This window comes from Ursus americanus, chromosome 17 (genome assembly GCF_024610735.1).
Source record: "Ursus americanus isolate L20-20 chromosome 17, mUrsAme1.1.p, whole genome shotgun sequence".
Lineage (NCBI taxonomy): Eukaryota > Metazoa > Chordata > Mammalia > Carnivora > Ursidae > Ursus > Ursus americanus.
Window position 1 is genome coordinate 9,723,896 of NC_142143.1, and position 20,145 is coordinate 9,744,040.

Genomic DNA, 20,145 nt, shown 5'->3' on the forward strand with positions numbered 1-20,145 from the left:
GAACCTCCATCCTCGCATCTGTAAAATATGGATAATAATACATACCCAAGAGTTCTCATAAAGTTAAAATAAAATAATGTAAGGGAGACCGACATGTAGTAAATTAGTAAATACTTAATAAACGAAAGCTATTAATATTACTAAGCAGTCACCTAACCTGGATATAATAACAGCACAAAGTAGCAGTAGGATCTTTCTCTCATGATCGGTGATTTTCAAATTTTTATTTCTTGTTTAGCCTTTTACTTGAGTTTTAGATATTCATTTCCAACTGCTTGCAGAACTCCTCTACAGGACTGTCACACAGGTACTTCAAACACAACGTACCTAAACCTAATTTCTTATCCTTCTCTCTTTTTTTTTTTTTTGAAGATTTTATTTATTTGTTTGAAAGCGAGAGAGAGCTCACAAGCGGGGCGGGGGGCAGAGGGAGAAGGAGAAGCAGACTCCCCGCTAAGCAGGGAGGGAGATGCGGGCTCCATCCCAGGACCCCGAGATCATGACCTGAGCCGAAGGCAGACACTCAACCGACTGAGCCACCCAGGCGCTCCTATTCTTCTCTTTCTTACATATAAAACAAGTATATAGTCCCCTGTTTTGTTCATACTTGTCCCTCTGCCTGGAATGCCCCCATTTCTGCCTCAAAAGCCTCTTCAGATATTATCTATGAAGCCTTTCCTAATCAACCTTACTGGTATAATGTCTCCTTTCTTCACGAAATGTAGCTTACTTTGCATGTTTGTCAGATGCCGTACACAGTTCACCCGTTAGACTTCTTGAGAGTAGGAACTCTGTCTCATTTCTGTGAAATCTGTAAAGTCTAGTACATACTAATGTATGATTTTCACAAGTTGAAAACGTGGCTTTCTTGCAAATAAATGTAAAATAAACGTATGTCAAAGACTTGATTCAACTCCTTAAGTAATGAAAAAACTGATTCAAAGGATGATTTGACGGAGATTTATGTAGTCAATCAAAGGAATGCTGAAATAAATTTGCTAATAGATGAAAAACTGGTCAATATTTTACAAGGCAACAAATTGTAACATTTGAAGTTGTCTTTTCTACTGGAGGGAAATCAGTTGCTTCTCTACACAATGAAATTCGTTTCCAGTGCTATAGGCTGGAATCATCCGCATCACCCTCAGACAAGAATCATCTGCATTGCTATCAGTTTCCCACAAATTAACCTCTACTCCCACAGCATTGTAGAATAAAGTAAAAGGTAAACTCTAAAAGATCATATAATCACGTAGAAATATAAAATGTCAAAGATTTTATTTAAGTCATTAGTTAATGCAGGAACTAATAAGATTTTGTATCCAGATCCAAGAAAAAATCAAATTAACACACATATGGAGCCAAATAAGGAATGCTAAAATAAATTAGAAATTGGTCAAAAACAGGTCAATATCCATAGGACAGGAATCAGTTGCATTCCTCCTCATACAATTTACATTTCTATGGACAAGGATCATTTGTATTACTCATGGTTACCTGCAACTGGCAGAGTTGTCAAGTAGCTCAAAGACAATGAAAGGCAGAATCCACAGAATTGGGGAACCTGGAAGGATATGCTGGGCCACCTATTTTCCCTCTGAAGGTCCTTGGTAATCTTTTAGTTCACTTCAAAGCCTTTCATCATTTTGCCCTGCATTGGTCTAGTCAGCAAAAATGTGCACCACCCCCTTTTGACCCAGGCCCCTGAAGGTCTGCCACACAGTATCTGAGAATATACTGAAAGAACACCCAGTTATTCCCTCTGCCTATTTCCAAGTTTGGGGTCATTTTTCTTGACATTCAGAACCTTAGAAATGGAAGTTGTTCAATAAGTGTTTGTGAGGGTTGGTAATACTTGTAGGTAAATTCTATAGTCCACATTTAGCTATAGCAACTCTGAAATGTCTCTGGAGACTCAGACTGATAGGGGTGTGATGCCTGTGACATGAATATGGTATTTATAGAAATAGAGCTTTTTATAAACTTCTGTTCCCTTGTATTCTGCTAGCCCCGAGATGCCTGAAAATGAAGCCACCTTCGCAATAACTGCTGGAGGAATTGGGGATGCCAAGGAGTAGGTGGCGAATTGATGCAAATTGCTTCTTAGTGCTTATTAGGAGCTGAAGAAATGGAAAAGCAGTCTCAAATTTCAGACCTTGAAGTAAGAGTTTGTTTTTTTCACATGTTATTAGAGGAAAGTCAACAAAAGAAATTTAAATCTTATATTTATGCTAAAAGTCCCTGATGTATAATCATTATACATTGTATGTCAATTGAGGAATATATATATATATATATTCATGCGTGTGTATGTATAAATAAAGCTATTGAAAACTAGTTGGGAAGGGGTACCTGATCCCATCACTTTAGCTGTCCAAAATCAGCCACTAAACAGAAAGAAAATCTAAGAGCTCAGAAATGCCCCATTCTCCTACCATTTGTCCTTGAACACTTACAGAGGTGGACACGCTTCCAAAGGAGGGAGCCATTTAAGGAAGGAATATTTACAGAACACACAAAAAAGCTTTTTTTATTTACAACATCAAACTATACACTCATCTTACAGCAATGGAAAAGTAATATTAAATTAAACTAAATATTAAACGATTTGACTTTTTGACAAGTTGAAATTACTTTTAAAAAATGTGTTTCTGATACCAACATATTTTATGGGGTGATAAAGAGGAAGGTAACTAGGAACTTTACAGTTTGGGGTAATCAATATAGCATGAGTTTTACATTTTAAGCGTGGGGTTGAGAATAGCTAATATTTTTTTAAAATATTAAAGTTAATTTACATGTAAAATTTCTGAATACTAAATTTAGAAATGTGCAAAAGAATATTGTTTTTTTCTAACTGTGAAACAAAAATAAAATCTAGTTTTCAAAATGAATATAAGATTAAAGTATTTGAAAATTAAAATACTAATAATATTTATAATGCCAATCTTTATAGACCTCGAAAAGATTTCATCTCTGACATTGCATCACCTTGTATGAAAATGCAAGTATTGAAAGTACCATTTGTCACAAAAGATATTTGATTATCCATTCTCATTCACTCAGCAATGCTTGGAGCTAAAAAATGTACAAGGAAAGTATGGTTACTGCCCTCAAAGAATGTGTACACTAGTTGAAGAGAAGATACTAATATTTATGAAAGAATGAAAGAGAGCAAATGATTATATCATTAATTTATCAGTAGTGTGGTCTTGGATTATAGGATTCCAAAAATGGGAGAGGAAAGGTTAAGCTGTGGTACAGCATGTACAAAGGCAGAGAAGCTGAGATTTGGAAACAGAGACCAGCCTGACAAGCAGAAATTGTTCAGTGTGGGGTACTGGGAAATAATAGCTTTTTTTTATATATATATACTTTTTTTATACCACAGAGGCTACTTTCTGAATAAGCAGAGATAAACTCATCTAGGAGCAGATTTTCTGTATTCGGCAAGGTCACTTAAATGACTTATTTTGGTGTACAAATATAAATGCATACTTTTGTCCTGGGGAAGGGAAGATTTTGTTACTTGATAAAAACTGAGCAACAACTAAAGATTCCCTGGTATACAGAGCACTAGAGGGCAATGGACTAATTTACACAGGAGCTCGGAGCCTTTTAGTAGGAAAGGAAATAGAAGTCCCAAGATTTGAGATTCAGAAAAATTTTCTGGATTAAACTGAGTAACCCCCTCACCAATGAGAATTTACCAAGAGGTGGGCAGTAGGTTTGGAAACCAGGGCCTAATCCAAGGGCCTACAGTTCTGTGGGGAGGCTAGTTATAATAGGCATGTAGCTAAAGCCGGAAACCTATCTCGGTCCAGCTACTCTGTGTGTCCTGCTTCGGAGAACAGTAGCTGAGAACTGAGGACAGTGAACTAAGAAGCTGTAACCTTGAGGCCCAACTTTGGGACAGCACAGCAGATTGTGCTGTGCCCATGGAACTCTGCTAGGCCAGGGTTCAATCTGCCGGGGCTTTCCAGTCTTCCCTCTCCACCTGAATATAGAAACAGCTCTCACCCCTTATTCTAAGGGGGACAGAAGAGCTCAGAAAAGAGCTTTTATAGGTCAGGACTCTTTTGGTTGCAAGCCACAGAAACTCAAAGTAGCCAATGGAAGATAGGAATTCATTGGCTCGTGAAACCGAAAAGTCCATAAGTAGTGCTGACTTTAGCCAAGATGGAGCCAAGATCTCAAACAGCATCATCAGGACTTGCTCTCCCTGCCTTCTTTTCCTGTTCTGATCATTTCTACGCTGCTATTGTTTTCAGCCAGGCTTTCCTCACATAGTAGCCAAGATGCTGCTTGCAGCTCTAGGCTTACCTCCCACTAAGTTAGAAAACCCACTAGAAAAAGCATGCCTTTTTCCTCCATAGATTATTCATTCTGTGGGAAAAAACCCAAACAAACAAAGACTATCAAATGAGAACGGAGGCTATTTATTCAGAGTTTGCTACAGCAAGAGAGTCAGTGACCTCTATTTGCTTTTTGTAGAGACTCAAAGGCAGGCAGAGGAATGGGAAAGCCTTATAGTAGAAAAAAGGAAATGCTTTGGGTGTGCTCTGATGGGAAGCTGTTGGCATTCGGAAGCTGGAGAATTAATCTGATGGAGACACAGAAAATGGATAAAGGAAGTAACACTGGCATCAGGGAGACAATTTAGGAAACAGTTATAATAATTAAATTGTGAGATGGTAAAGACTGGGGCTGGAGTAGCAGTGAAATAGACATTTCAAAAAGGTAGTTAAAAATTAACTTAAGGTGGAATTGGGGCCACCTGGGTGGCTCAGTCAGTTAAGCATCTGCCTTCGGCTCAGGTCATGATCCCAGGGTCCTGGGATTGAGCCCCACATCGGGCGCTCTGATCAGCAGGAAGCCTGCTTCTCCCTCTCCCTCTGCCTGCTGCTCTGCCTACTTGTGCTCTCTCTCTGTCTCTCTGTCAAATAAATAAATAAAATCCTTTAAAAAAAATTGGTGTGAGATTGAATAAAAACAGAAGAGTCGTCACAAGTGACTGTTGACAAAGTTCTCTAACCTATGAGAGGAGATTATGTTGTATCATGATCAGGAATGAGGAAGTGGCAAATAGAGATTAGGGCTTTTACTCTGGGAAGGTTTGTGTATTAGTTTGCTAGGACTACCATAACCAAATACCATAAATTGGATGGCTTAAACAACAGAATTTTATTGTCTCACAGTTCTGGAAGCTATGAGTCCAAGGTCAAGGCTGGTTCCTTCTGAGGTCCATGAGGGAGAATCTGTTCCATGCCTCTTTCCTAGCTTCTGCTGGGTTTCTGGTGACCTTCAGCATTCCTTGGTTTGTAGAAGAATCGCCTTCATTTTCACATGACATTCTTACTGTGTGTATGTCTTTGTGTTCAAATTTCCCTTTTTGTAAGGATACCAGTCATGTTGGATTAGATGCCCACCCTATTCTAGTATGACCTCAGTTTAACTAATTACATCTATAATGACCTTATTCCGAAATAAGGTCACATTCTGAGGTATTAGGGGTTAGGACTTCAGTGTATGAATTTTCGTGGGGACAGGAACCCATAGCAGTTAGTAAGAATCAGGTACAGTCAAGGGTCAAACACTGTTGGCCCATAACCTCCTCAGGAGCTTCCCAGGGGTAATCTGAAATCAGCCCCCATGGGTGGAGGGCAGGGAGAGACTGAAGAAAGAGGCAGGCCACTCTCTTGGTGGGTGGCCATTTTTGTAAACAAAGGGAACTTACATATGAGGCTTGTCTTGGGCAGCAGCAAGACAAGTTCAGATCCCTGCAACGGTCCACCAAATCTGAAAAGTTTATGTAGAGGCCTTAACTGGGTTCAGTCATGTATACTGTACAGGTGTTCTCAACACCACACCACTATCTCAAGGCTATCCTTGGAAAAATGTGAAAGACAGGTGAAACCCATACTCCAAGGACAGGGGACAGAATAAGGAGCTCTGATCACCTGAGTCTAGCTCACAGGTCAACAGGCATTCATGTCTTCCTGATGACCTCCCCTAACAAACATCAGGATGCACAAGACACAGTCTGTACTCAATACTGGCTACAGTCTGAAACATGTAAGTCAACATCTAGGGAAACCTAGTATCTATTTAGAAAATGAAGAGGTTGAAATAGAACATCTCTACCATTCCTGTATAACTTTCCCGTTCAATCATCCTTTAAAGAGCAAAGAAAAAAACAAGGATAGAAAGCAAGATCAAAATAGGGTGGCCAAGCCAAAAATAGGGGATACAATAGACACTGAAAAAGGGATATCTTTTATGGTGAAAAGAGGGATTGGGACCTTGGACACCAAGCCGCACCCAGTCAAGTCTTCTTCACCTGACTCTGGCTTGGATGTAGTGAATGTCTATAATTTTTTGGTTGTACAGTTTCCATTTCTCTATTATAATAACATCCTGGTTTTCTTTTAAAGAGTTCTCTCTCCCCAGTTCATGTAGTCTATCCTGAGACAGTGGATACTGAGTGACAGTTGGAAGGATTAAAACATGGGTTAGAAGCCACTCATTCGTGCAGTGACAGCAGGGTGACAGGGCCAGCAGCAGTGGCAGTGACCTGGCAGTCTGTTCCTGCTGCTAGACTGTAGGTTTCTGACTCCTGAACTGCAGTGTTGTTCAAACTCCTGTCCATTCCCCGGGTGGTTTTCCAACCTCCTGCCAACTCAGTGACTCCTAATGTCCTTCTGACAAATTTTCCTTTGTTTCAGTTAGCCAGAGTTGGACTATACTACTTGCATTCTAGAACTCCAACCAAGGTACAAAGAGAGTGATTCCCAAATGCTGCTTCAGGGAAATGGAGAAAAAGGAAGCCAGGAGGGGCTTGCTTAACACCCAGATGAGAGAGCCTAAAGTATTCATATTCTTCATATACTCTTCTATACCAGTCTTGTTTTTGTTGTTGTTGTTGTTGTTGTTTTGTTTTGTTAAGTATGCCCCACACCCAGTGTGGAGCCCCATGCAAGGCTTGAACTCATGACCCTGAGATCAAGACCTGAGCTGAGATCAAGAGTCAGATACTTACCCGACTGAGCCACCCTGGTGCCCCAGTCTTTAATATTTTAAAAGGAAAGTTGGGATTTTACTTGGTTGAATATAAAAGAAAAACTGAAAATAGCAGTGTCTTAAACAAAATCAAGGTTTATATTTCTCTCATTAACAAGCAGGCAATCCAGAGATGCTATGGTGCCTCAACTTTGTCCTCCCTACTTTGTCATCGGGCTTCTGTCTTTCTGCTTGACCATCCTCGCTCTTGTCTTCCATCCTCAAGGTCACCTTATGGCCTAAGATAGTGCTTGGAACTCTAGTCAGAGAAACCAAGCTGGGGGAAGAAAGATGAAAGGCAGAAGGGCAGGGAAAAAAAGGTTCCTTCCAGCTGAGTCAGCCCGTGTGAAGCAGCCCTCCCACACACTTCTGCTTGTATCTCACTGGCCTGAGCTCAGTCACCAGCCATATCTACACACAAAGAAGTAGAGAACTAGTCTTTTGTTCTAGACAGCAATATGCCCAGCTAGAACTGAGAGTTCTGTAATTAAGGGGGAAAGGGAGAACAGTTGTTGGGTAAGCAACTAGCAGTCTCTACCACAAAATCTTTTACTTCCTTAGCAAAGACAAACTCATTGAAGGTCTGTTATATACAATGCAGGGCATTTCAGGGGTTTTCTATTTGTACCAGTAGAGCTGGTTGAGGATTATATGAGTTAGAATGCCTTCAGCTGCAGGGCTCCTGTCTGGTTCAGTCAGTGGGGGGAGCATGAGACCCTGATCTCAGAGTCATGAGTTCAAGCCCCACATTGTAGAGATTACTTTAAAAAAAAAAAATGCCTTCAGCAACAAATAAGAGAAAACCCAACTCAAAGGAACTTAAGCAAAGAGGAAATATGCCTTCTCATATAATGTAAAGTCCAGCAGTTGACCTTAATTAACTAGTTAGTTCATTAATATAATTAATATAGTAATTATGTTAATAGCAAGTATAGAATGTCATCAAGGGTCCAGGTTCTTTCTGTATCTTCACTTTTCCATCCTCAATGCTGGTTTGTTTTCCAAAAGCTCCCCTCATGGTCAAAAGATGGCTACAGTAGTTCTACTTCACATCCCAAGATGACAACATCTCAATAAAGGAGCAAGGAAACAACCCACTCACACAGCTACCTTCAACTCATGGGTTGGCTGGAGGGTCTAAGATGGCCTCACTCATGTCTCGGCAGGGATGGATGAAAGGTTGGGACTTCTCTCTGTCATCATTCAGTAGTCTAGCCTGCACTTCTACATGGTACCTGGGTTCCAGGGAGACAAGTACTTATCAAGCTTCTACTTGTCTCATGTTTGCTAATGTCCCATTGGCCAAAGCAAGTCATGCACCAAGCCCAGAGTCATTGTGGGAGGGGACTACACAGGAGCTTGAATGCCAGGAGCTATGGTTCCTTGGAAGTCATCGGTGTAACAGGATTCTACAGGGTACTATGTTGGGCCTTTGTAGGTAGGGAGAATTCATCTTCAAGAGCTTACATGAGACACAAGCTATTAGAAAGATAAATGGCAACACAGGATTTAAATAACATTTTTAAGACTATGTAAGTCTAAAGACAGGCACAGAGAATGGGGTCTTGACCTGGGAAAGCTAGTTGTAATTTTCTCGGGGCCTCATATGGTGGTGAATGTTCCATGCCTCAGGGTCAGGCCTTCAGCCTTCATCATCAGTGTATTTAGTTCTCCAGTATTGATTAGTTTCTAGAGAAGTGTCTCCATCTGACTAAGCATACAAGCTGCCATGTGGAGTATACCAGAAGGCCAGTGATATTGAAGAATGGACTATAATGGCAAGCTGATCAGATGTAAAGATTGACCTGAGCTACCCGTTGCCTCAGTGAGCAAGTTCAAATGGAGCCAAAGTTGCTTGATGAACATGGAATCAGAATAAGGTTGCTTGATGTCCACAATAGCCGAAATAAGGGAAGAGCCCAGATATCCATCAACAGATGAATGGATAAAGAAGAGGTGGTGTATACATATATAATAGAATATTACTCAGCCATCAAAAAGAATGAAATCTTGCCATTTGCAATGGAATGGTTGGAACTAGAGGGTATTATGCCAAGAGAAATAAGTCAGTCAGAGAAAGATAAATATCATATGATTTCATTCATATGTGGAAGTTAAGGAATTTTAACAAAACAGATGAACATAGGGGAAGGGAAGGAAAAATAAAATAAGATGAAAACAGAGAGGGAGAAAAACCATGAAAGACTCTTAACTATAGGGAACAAACTGAGGGTTGCAGGAGGGGAAGTGGGTGGGGGATGCTATAACTGGGTGATGGGCATTAAGGAGGGCACTTGATGTAATGTGCACTGGGTGTTATATGCGACTGATGAATCTCTAAATTCTACCCCTGACTCTAATAATACAATATATTTTAATTAAATTGAATTGAAATGAAAAAAAATTTTTTTTAAAGAGCTGTATCCCAGAACAATAAAAAAATAATAATAAGGTTGCTTGGATATAAATCTTGAATTATTAATGGGCTCAGAGGGCCCACTACATTCATCCTCATCCATTCATTCATATGTATATTTTAAATGTATTTTGGAGTATTTAAGACAATATTGCATAAAAAAAAAATGTAGTTGATACTTGTAAAATGACACATTACCAATACAACTGAAGACTCCTGAATATCCCCTAGGATTGAATCTCTTTCCTCCGCCACAGAATTAATCATTTTTCTGAATTTGTGATCAAACACTCCCATACATTTCTTTGTTCTTACATTACATGTATGTGGATCTCTAAGTTAGAAAGCATACTGCCTTGTATTCCACCAATATCAAGACGCCAGTTAGTTGCCAAGTACAACAGATACAGATAGGAATGATTAATCAAGACAGTCCCTGAGGCGTGGACTTGCAGGGAAAATCACCCACATAATTACAAATGTGGCTAAGAGCTACAAACCAAAAGTACAGGTAGCTATGAGAGTTCTCACTCAGGGAACTGCCTCAGCTGGGGTTAACCTGACCAGGTTTGGGGCAGGTACAAAGACCTCCCAGGCAGCCTGGACACTCACATTGTCTGGACAAGGCACCCTCTACGTTGGGTAGCTCTTGGATAGCTGCTTTGCCAACCTTCCCTCCACCCCCTTCCTCAAGTATTTTCACTCCTTGGCAGAGAGCAAAAAGCCTGTCCCGAACACTACAATCCCAATTCAGTTAGTAAGTACTGCCAGGGGAGGCAACGCGCACATTTCCCAATCTAAGAACTGGTCTTTGCAGCAATTTCAACAGGTAGAGGACGTAAAGATGTGAATCTACTCACACTAACTTATTTACTCTGGGCAGGAGACCCTTTGCGGGGAGAACCCCCGTAAATTCTCAAACATATATGCCAAGAATTATATATGTATATAAAAGCGAAAGTCTCCCCTTTGACTCTACCCAGTACCAATCTAAACCACCCCCAGATCAGGTTGTGTGTGTGTGTGTGTGTGTGTCTGTGTGTGTGTTTAGCCTTGGTGTCCTTGTTTGATGAAGTCCTTCCTAAGAGATAACCCTGACGCTAGTTGGTTTTCCTCCAAGTGTGTGCAAACTATATTTTGCCTCTGTGATCAAAATTATGTAAACACCAGAGCTTTCCTTCTCATTATATAATACCTTAGAGACACCAGTTGGTGTTTAACTGACCCATCGATGTTTTCACTGTCTTTGTCCTTATGTTCTGATTTTTGGTGCCAGCCTGTTTTTCTTCACTTTATTAAGTCTATGTATTTCCAAAGTACAATTGTAATTCTTAAGTGCAATTCTCTAAATGTACAATTAAAGTACATAATTATATACTTTCTGGTCAATTCCCCTCCTTTCCATTCTGTTCCTCAGCAGGACGTTGCCAACTCTCCTCTCAGATTCTCCACTCAGCTCCATACCTGATCAATATCCCTACATCTGTCTGGAGAACACAGAGGAATCTATTTAAAAACATGAACTGGCCCCTCGACCTCCTGCTCAGCTGTTTTACCATACACCTACTCCCTCCCCTCCAGCTTATGAAGGCTGACTTTTCCTCTCTGGGATCGTCAGAAGTAAACCAAAATTCCCAATCACCTGTTGGATTTCCCAGCAAAGACAAGGCCCCGCTGTAGTTCCAGAGACTGTCCAAGCACCAGTGGTGCCCGTCACACAGCTCTGGCAGGTCTGATCTTTCACCTTTGAGCCACACCCAGATGAGAGCAGAGATTGGGGCCAAGCATGTGACATGGCAGACGGTCCTTGGCCACAGCCACCCAGAAGTTTGCTCGGGTCAGTTTTATGCTTCTCCAGAACTAAAAAGCTACCACGGAAATGGCCTTGGTCAGTCAGTCTGTGGCCAGTTCAAGCCTGTGATAGTTGTTTTTCTGTTGCTAGCACGCAAGGAGGAGCCTATAACGTCAGCCGTACTGTACCATACCAGAACTTCAACTGCTGAAGAGTCTGTAACTGGCTGCAACCTTTGCAGCAATGGGCATGGGTGGGGACGGGGACTGTAGGAGTGAAGAGTAACAGAGAATTCGAGGAACCAGAATCTGAAGAAACTTACATCCCTGTGCTTTACAATCCACTGGAACATCTTGGAATTTTCTCTGGACTGAGAACAAGTTACCTCCTATGTGGCTGCACCCACACTGACAGTCTCTGTTCTCAACCAGTATCCATCTTGAAGAGGAACTCAGCCCTCCATGGCATCTAAATGGCACCTCGGTTAAACACCCTCTACTGAGCACCAGAGAACATTACTGATTTTTTGAAGGTAAAACATTGCCTTATTGCCTCCTCCCCCACGTCCCCCATGCAAAACATTGTTACTTTGTCTGGCTTCTCAGATTTTGCACTCCCATACACATCATTTAACACTGACTTTAAATTCATTCATGTTCAACAAACCAAAGAGCCTTCAGCTACTAGGATCCCTTGGCTTAGAAGGCTGCTAGGGAATTATAACAGTTCTCTCTGTCACCAAAAAAATTGTTGTTGTCCCAATCTAATTAGAAAGGTACATTTGCTGAGGCAAAGGGCAGGGTGAATGCATCATCCTGTGCATTCCAAAAGATAAGTGCCAAGCATTTGTGTATGCGAGTGTAGTATTTGTCACACCTTGATAATTATAATCCCCCCTTTCTCATTTAGAGTTTTTAAGACACAGTAACACTGTTAATCTCTATTCTGGTGAGTCATTCTCTTTAATTCTTGACTATGTCACCCCCAGTGAGCTGACTGTATAGTCTCAACTCTCTTCCTCCTCAGCTTGCTTGCATGCTGTGCTGAAGGGAGGAACCGAACAGCTGCCCCCATTATCTATCAAGAGAACAGAAAAAATATTGTTTCCAGGTGGTGACTAATGCCTCTAAATGCCAGAGGACAGACAGAAGATCACGTCTCTAAGTTTCCCAGCAGGGAGGGGACAGAAGTAGACCTTGAGTTATTCTATTTGCATGTATGGACAGGGATTAACAAAAACCACAAAAGTTGGCATAAATAAGTATTTTAAATGTGGGTGAAGACTAGAGAATAGAGATTTGCTGAAGCAGGGAGGTGGTGAGAGGTTGGGGCCAGAATTTGGAAAGCCTTCAATGTCAGACTGTGGAGCTAAAACCGGGTCTTCCAGCCATGGTGAGCAATAGAAAATTTTTAAGCAAAGAGACTGATACAGAATAGCGAAGTTGAAAAAGAGTGATGATGGGATTCCGTTCTTCTAGGTCTCTCTAAAACAGAAGCCACTAATACACACATTCAACTAGAGTCAATGATTAACACCTCTTGGCCTAATTTTGGCCTGGCAACAATTAACTGGACAGTGAAGCACCCACTTTAGATGGAGCATGGCAACCTGGTTTGGGTTCACCTCTTTGGATTAGTGGTCGTCAAATAGTTCCCCTAAGAAAATTCAGAAAACAGATTTTATGTTGACACAACTTTTTCATCGTAGCCTTAAATTGTTGTTGTTTTTCACTAGGCTCCACACACAGTGTGGAGCCCAATGAGGGGCTTAAACTTACCACCCTGAGGACAAGACTGGAGCTGAGATCAAGAGTCAGATATTTAATTGACTGAGCCACCCAGGCACCCCTAAATTGTTTTAAAGGCTAAAATTTATGATACGGTGAAGTATTGACGTTTTAACATGAAACCGTCACATCCATATCACTCTTTTAAATGTATCCCAATGGAATTTAAATACCATGGCAGCTTGATACCCAACATCATCCTTTAAAAATACATGAATAGAAGGGGGCGCCTGGGTGGCTCAGTCATTGGGTGTCTGCCTTCAGCTCAGGGTGTGATCCCGGTGTTCTGGGATCGAGCCCCACATCAGGCTCCTCTGCTGGGAGCCTGCTTCTTCCTCTCCCACTCCCCCTGCTTGTCTCTCTCTCACTGGCTGTCTCTCTCACTGACTGTCTCTGTGTCAAATAAATAAATAAATAAAATCTTTAAAAAAAATAAAAATTAAAAAATAAATAAATAAAAATACATGAATAGGAGGGCCCCTGGCTGGCTCAATTGATAGAGTATGTGACTCTTGATCTTGGCGTTGTGGGTTCAAGCCCCACACTGGGTGTAGAGATTACCTAAAAATAAAAAACCTTAAAAAAATAAAAATACACAAATAGGTTCTTCTTTAAGAGTTGGACATTTTATATGGTTCTGTTTTCTCCTTGAACTCTTATTTTCTTTCCAGAATATTATCCCATATTTTTATATCAAATGTGTTACTCATCATTTATTTCTGTCACACAGAATTGTGGCACAAATATTAAAATGTTTTCTCATTTCTTTTTTTTAAAGATTTTCCTTATTTATTTGAGATAGAGCATGAGCCTGAGCGGGGGCGGGGGAGGGAGCGCAGAGGAAGAGGGAGAAGCGGGCTCTCCACTGAGCAGGGAGCTTGATGTGGGACTCAATCCCAAGACCCTGGGATCATGACCTGAGCCAAAGGCTGATGCTTAATTGACTAAGCCACTTGGGTGCCCCTTTTTTCTCATTTCTTATGATCCTATGGCTCTACATATTAAAATTTCTTCTGAATTAAGTTATAATAATTATTATTAGAACACAAACAAAGCAACATAAATATATTAAAACTCTTCATAACTATTAAACAGAGAGAAATTTTTTTATTGGGGATGTATCTTTTATTTTTTAATTTTTTTAAACTGTTTTTTTTTAAGTTTATTTATTTATGTATTTATTTAAATAATCTCTGCAGCCAACATGGGTCTTGAACTCACAACCCCAGATCAAGAGTTGCATGCTCTTCCTACTGGGCCAGCCTGGTGCCCTGGGAAGGTATCTTTTAATAAGATACAGGCAGATTAAGAAAAAAAGATCCTGTATCCATGGAAGAATATTACCTTTGGCTATTCTTTTTCCCCCTCCCTTTTTATAGCTGTAAGTGCTGAGAAACTTTGATCACATAATTTAGCAGGTGGAAATGGAAAAGAGTTTTGTTCTAGGAATGTCAATTCTTTAATCTCCTCCCAGGTTATATGCGAAAAATCTCATAATCTATCTTAAGTTATTTTTAATGATTTGTGGCTAAAAATTCCGCATGGCCCTCTTTCCATTTTGCTGAAAGCAAAAAACTAGAATTTTCCTAATTTGCAAAAGGATGTGTTACCAAGTCATTAGAATCATTTGCTTTTCTCATTTCTATGACATCGTTTCTAATTGTCCCTGTATTCAGCACCTCTGAGATTTGTACATAAATGGCAAAGTCCATAGTGAGATTTTGGATAGAAGAGAAATATTCTTTTTGTTTCTAAAATAAGAGGGTGACATTTTAAACAAATTTCTCAGTTATCAATTTTAGAAAAGAGTGTATATGAAAGTTCATGTTTTGGAAATAGATTTCCTATGTGTCCCTCATATACCATAGTTTGAAGGCCACTTCTTTAGATTACCTCGTCGACTGAAGAATGTCCGTATTCTCAACCTCTTCTATCTAAAGTACAATTAGTACAATCAGTTTTTTTCTCAAAAAACTAACCTCGGTCCTACCAAGGCAGAAAGCAGAGGCAATTATATTTCATTTCAACATTTAGGGAGTTTAATGACTATGAAATTGCAGAGTTGTAACACTGAGAGGAGAGAATGTAGGTACAGAACTTAGCATAAGTGGTTGATAGTAAAAGTAGCTTCAAAACAAAAACCTATGGCTTTATAATCTAAACAAAAGAAATAATTCTCTTAGTGGTTGGAAATTGAGTCTTGACTATAAATTTTACTGCTATAATAACAACAAAACAGATAAAATGAAAAATGGCATTGGTATTGTTGACAGGTGGAATGCAGAAGGCAAACCAAATTTGCAGAAAAACTTGACAGTTGAGAGAGAATGATAATCCTCCTGTGATCCCACGGGGAGGTAGTATAGCAGAGGGTTTCTTGAGCAGCCCTTCTCAATTAGAGTCATTCTCAATGACTAGGAGACATTTTGTGACATTTTGTTGTCACAACGTGGAGGAGTGGGGAGATTCCATTGACATGTAGTTGGTAGAGTCCAGAATGCTGCTTACATCTTACAACGCATAAGATAACCTGCACAACAAATTATCTGGCCCCAAATGTCAATAGTGCCACGTGAAAACCTTGCTAGAGCACCTAGGTTTGACTCCCAATTGAGCCAATTGCTGTGTGACCCTGGGTGAATGACTTAGCCTTCTAAGCCTCAGCTTTCTCAACCAAGAAAGTAGAGAGATGATAACAGGTAACCTTTATTGAGTGTTATGTGCCAGGCACCACTCAGAGTGGTATTTTCATTTGCTTCTTCTAAAATCTAATGAGGTACTCTTATCTCATTTACAGATGAGAATAAAATAAAGCTCATAGCACATGCCTAGGATACGGTGAGCAGCAGTACACGATAGCCGTCAGTTTTTATTTTTTATTTTATTTTATTTTTTTAAAAGATTTTGTTTATTTATGTGACAGAGAGACAGCCAGCGAGAGAGGGAACACAGCAGGGGAGAGGGAGAGGAAGAAGCAGGCTCCCGGCCGAGGAGCCCGATGTGGGACTCGATCCCAGAATGCCAGAATCACGCCCTGGGCCGAAGGCAGACGCTTAACGACTGCGCTACCCAGGCGCCCCAGCCGTCAGTTTTTAGGGTGTTTTTTTTTTTAAGGCTTTATTTTTTTAGAGAAGTTTTAGGTTTACAACAAAATTGAGAGGAAGGTCCAGAGACTTCCTATATACCTCCTGTCCCACACATGCATGATGTGGGAAAAATATTGGAGTTCGGAGCCGACAGCCAAGAAAGAATTCTTGAGATGTCTTTGGTGCAAAAAGGTGGCTTTATTAAAGCACAGGGACAGGACCCGTGGGCAGAAAGAGCTGCATTGGGGTTGTGAGAAGTGGCTAATTATATATTTTCAAGTTGGTAGGAGGTTAGGGATAGCGTAAGTCTCTAAGGAATTTTGGAAGCAAGGTTTCCAGGACCTTGAGGGAGTTAGATGTTGGGAGGAAAAGGTCATTTATTACTGTCTAATGAAACTTTAGTCATGAGACCCTTCAGATGTATATCAGTGGGTGTTATGCTTGGGGGATGATTGCCAACATGTATCTTGGGGGATAGAGATAAAGGAAGCTTCCAAAGGAATTTTTATATGTTAAAGTAGACTTACAGGATCCTGAGGATTGGGCTAAGATTGCCTTTTGCCCTTAGCAAAGCATTAACATGAGGAATGTCACTCTGCCTGTTTCAAGGACTTGCAGTGGGCTGTAGGTAGTAAGGAAATTTAATTTTCCTTTTGCCTTTATTTCCCCCATCAATGCAGAGCCATTATCAACACTTCCACATTCACTACAATTGATGAACCTACACTGGCATATTATCATCACCCAAAGTCCATAGTTTACATTATGGTTCATTCTTTTTTTTTTTTTTAAGATTTTATTTATTTATTCAACAGAGATAGAGACAGCCAGCGAGAGAGGGAACACAGGCAGGGGGAGTGGGAGAGGAAGAAGCAGGCTCATAGCGGAGGAGCCTGATGTGGGGCTCGATCCCATAACGCCAGGATCACACCCTGAGCTGAAGGCAGACGCTCAACTGCTGTGCCACCCAGGCGCCCCCATTATGGTTCATTCTTAATGTTGTACATTCTTCAGGTTTGGATAAATGTATAATGATATATATTCACCATCATGGTACATACAGAATAGTTTCACTGTCCTAAAAATCCTCTGTACTCCATCTATTCTCCCTCCCTCCCTGCTAACCCCTGGAAATCACTTATTTGTTTATTGTCTTCATAGTTTTACCTTTTTCAGAATGTTTTGTAGTTAGAATCATACAGTATATAGCCTTTTTAGATTGGCTTCTTTCACTAAGTAATACACAGTTAAGATCTCAATGTCTTGTTATGGCTTAATAGCTCAGTTCTTTTTATTGCTGAATAATATTCCTCTGCTCTGATGTACCACCGTTTATCTGTTCACCTACTGAGGGACATCTTGGTTGCTTCCAAGTTTTGGCAATTATGAATAAAGCTGCTATAAACATCTGTGTGCAGGTTTTTGTGTGGATATAAGTTTTCAAATCTTACAATAAATACCAAGGAGCATAATTGCTGGATCATATGATAAGTGCTTAGGTTTCAAAAAAAGATGAAGTGAACAAAGCATATTTCCTTTTTCTCCACAGTCTTGGCTGTTACTCATGAAATTCCTAGGTTCTCTGGCCTCTCTACTTAATGAAAATCTTTCTCTGTGTTTAGAAAAAATGTAATAAGCTTCAACCATCTTTGGTAAGAAAACATATATCAAGAATGAGAAATGCTATGGATTCACTTTATAATAAAAAACTTGTCTGCAATAGGAAAACTAAAAGTTCACTTTTTTTTTTTTTGGAGGTGGTATTAACCAAATAATGACATAAATGAAGAATTACATACTGTGAAAAGCTTTATGAAGACAAAGGAGCTATGAGATTCTGTAAGATAGGGACCTGATCTAGTAGCAAAATATGAATTATTTTCCCTCAGCAAAACATAGGGAGGGTTTCAGTGGACCTACCTTACGTTATAAATTATTTATTGTTATATAGAGAGCCTCAGATTTAATTACTTAACATATATGATAAATAGGCAAAACAGTCCAAATTATTCCTTTAGTGCATGTACAGTCTAAATCACAGGAGCTTAATTGCTGTATCACTCCTACGAGGTTATCCCTGAGTCTTCTTTCCTTCATATCCCACCCATTAGCAAATCATTGGCTAAATTTTCATTCAGACTGTTTCTCCTTTACCCATTGCTATTAGTCTGTACCAAGCTCCATCATCTCTTGCCTGAACTACTGCACTAGCCTCCTAACTAATCTTCCCGCTTCTGCCCTAGATCACTCTCTATTCATTCTCTATGTGGTAGTCATAGGGGTCTTTTTATTGTGTCACTCTAAAAACTTTCTAGAGATTTCCATCTTACCAAAAAGAAAAGACAAAGTCCTACAGCCGCCTACAAATCCTTCAAATCTGGTCCTCTCCAGACTTTCCTCCTTGCTACAGCCAGCCACATTCTACCCCAGGGCCTTTACACAGGCTCTTTCCTCTGCCAGCAATGTTAGCTCCCTCCCTTTAGGGCTCTGTTCAAATGTCACTTGATTAGGGAGGCCTTCCCCCAGGGCACCCCATGTAACACTATGACACCCATGTACTCCCCGCCCCACAGGCAAGGCAACACTATCCCATTTCCCTGCTTCTTTTTTAGTTAGCAATATTTAAATAACATAAAAGATTTATTGTCCTATCTCCCCCACTAGGGTATAAACACCATGAGGGCAAGAACCCATGTGTTGGCCCTAGCACAGTGCTTGGCCCACGCGGCATTCAACACTTGTCCAGCGATTGTTTCCCCATCTGCTTCTACGGCCCCAGAGGCATCTGAACGACTTGTCACGAAGCTCCTTTCCTTATGCGCCTTTTGTAATAATTTAGGAAGCATTCACAACAGAGTAGGAGACAACATTCGGCCCCCACAATGAGGGGCCTCAAATCTCCCCCTTTGCACCCATCTGTAGAAATAAGCAAAAGAGACGTCAGATGAGTTGCTCTCCGAGGGCCTCAGGGGCTCGACAATTGTGTGACGCTATCTGGCCAGGCTTGTGAGACTGTCGAGTTCAGTCCGAGGGAGAAGCAAGCAGGAAGTTGGAAACCAGTTAGAAGGAATTGAGGGGAGCGCGGTCTGTCCTGGTTAAAAACACGTGCTTATGCCTTCACATTTTCTGTGTTTGAAGGCCACCGCTGTTAACCCTTCTCGTCTGGGGAGAGCGCGAAGGGCCAGCCAGGGCCTCCTGAGGCAGCGCCGAGGAATGGCGACCAAAGGACGCAGGTGTCTACCTCAACAAGAGCTCTATCCACGTTTTGGTTGTTAGCCAACTGTGCTCAGCCAAGGACAGTGTAAATATTCTGCTCAGAAAATGCACTTCAGACTGTTATTAGGGAGTGTATTAGGGAGTGCTTTAACCCAACTGGGACGTCGTCAACCGGCCACCTCCTGAAAGAACGGACAAGGAGCATCCATCATGGCTGCCGGCGACAGCCCAGCGAGAGGCAACCGAAAGAAAATGGCGCCGGGGCGCGCGGCCAGTGACGGCAGGTCTGGGCTGGCGCGGCCAGGGAGCCGGCAGGGCCATCTAGGAGCGCCAACCAGGGACCCTGAAGACCTGCCCGGGCTTGAGACGCCTGAAGACCCTGACACTTGACGACTGCAATATGGAGGACAGTTTTTGTGTCTGCAAAGCAACTTGCACAAGGAGGCCTGGGTTTCGTCTCGTGTTCGGAACCCGGCAAAATCCTCTATTCTCCAAACAGAATGCGTTACGCACACTGCGCATCTTCGCAATAGTGGGCCGGGTAACGACGCAAAGAATGTTACGTCGCGCCGGAGGCTCTTCCCCTCACCCCACCCCACGTTCTAGTTCAGGTGGCGCGAGAACTCTACGCCCGCTTCGTACTTTATTTTTCTTCTACGGACTGCAAAATGTACCCGTCTGCGCAACTGACGTAAAGTGCTTCCAAGAATACCCTTAGTACTCCGCCAAGCCCTCGGGCTATTCCAAGACGCTGTTTACGTATCGTCTCCGGCGTACGTAGCGTTAAGC

At 41.2% G+C, this 20,145-nt stretch overlaps 1 protein-coding gene across 2 annotated transcripts in view; it reads left to right on the forward strand.

The window, feature by feature from the left end:
- Nucleotides 1-2,343, forward strand: part of DMC1 (DNA meiotic recombinase 1) — a 36,630-nt gene extending 34,287 nt beyond the window's left edge. For both annotated transcript variants that reach the window (XM_045780071.2, XM_045780072.2), the window contains one exon: nt 2,009-2,343. In XM_045780071.2, coding sequence (XP_045636027.1) covers nt 2,009-2,078 — 70 coding nt within the window. In that variant the 3' untranslated portion in view covers nt 2,079-2,343. The remainder of the gene's footprint in view (nt 1-2,008) is intronic.
- Nucleotides 2,344-20,145: the final 17,802 nt, after the last annotated feature.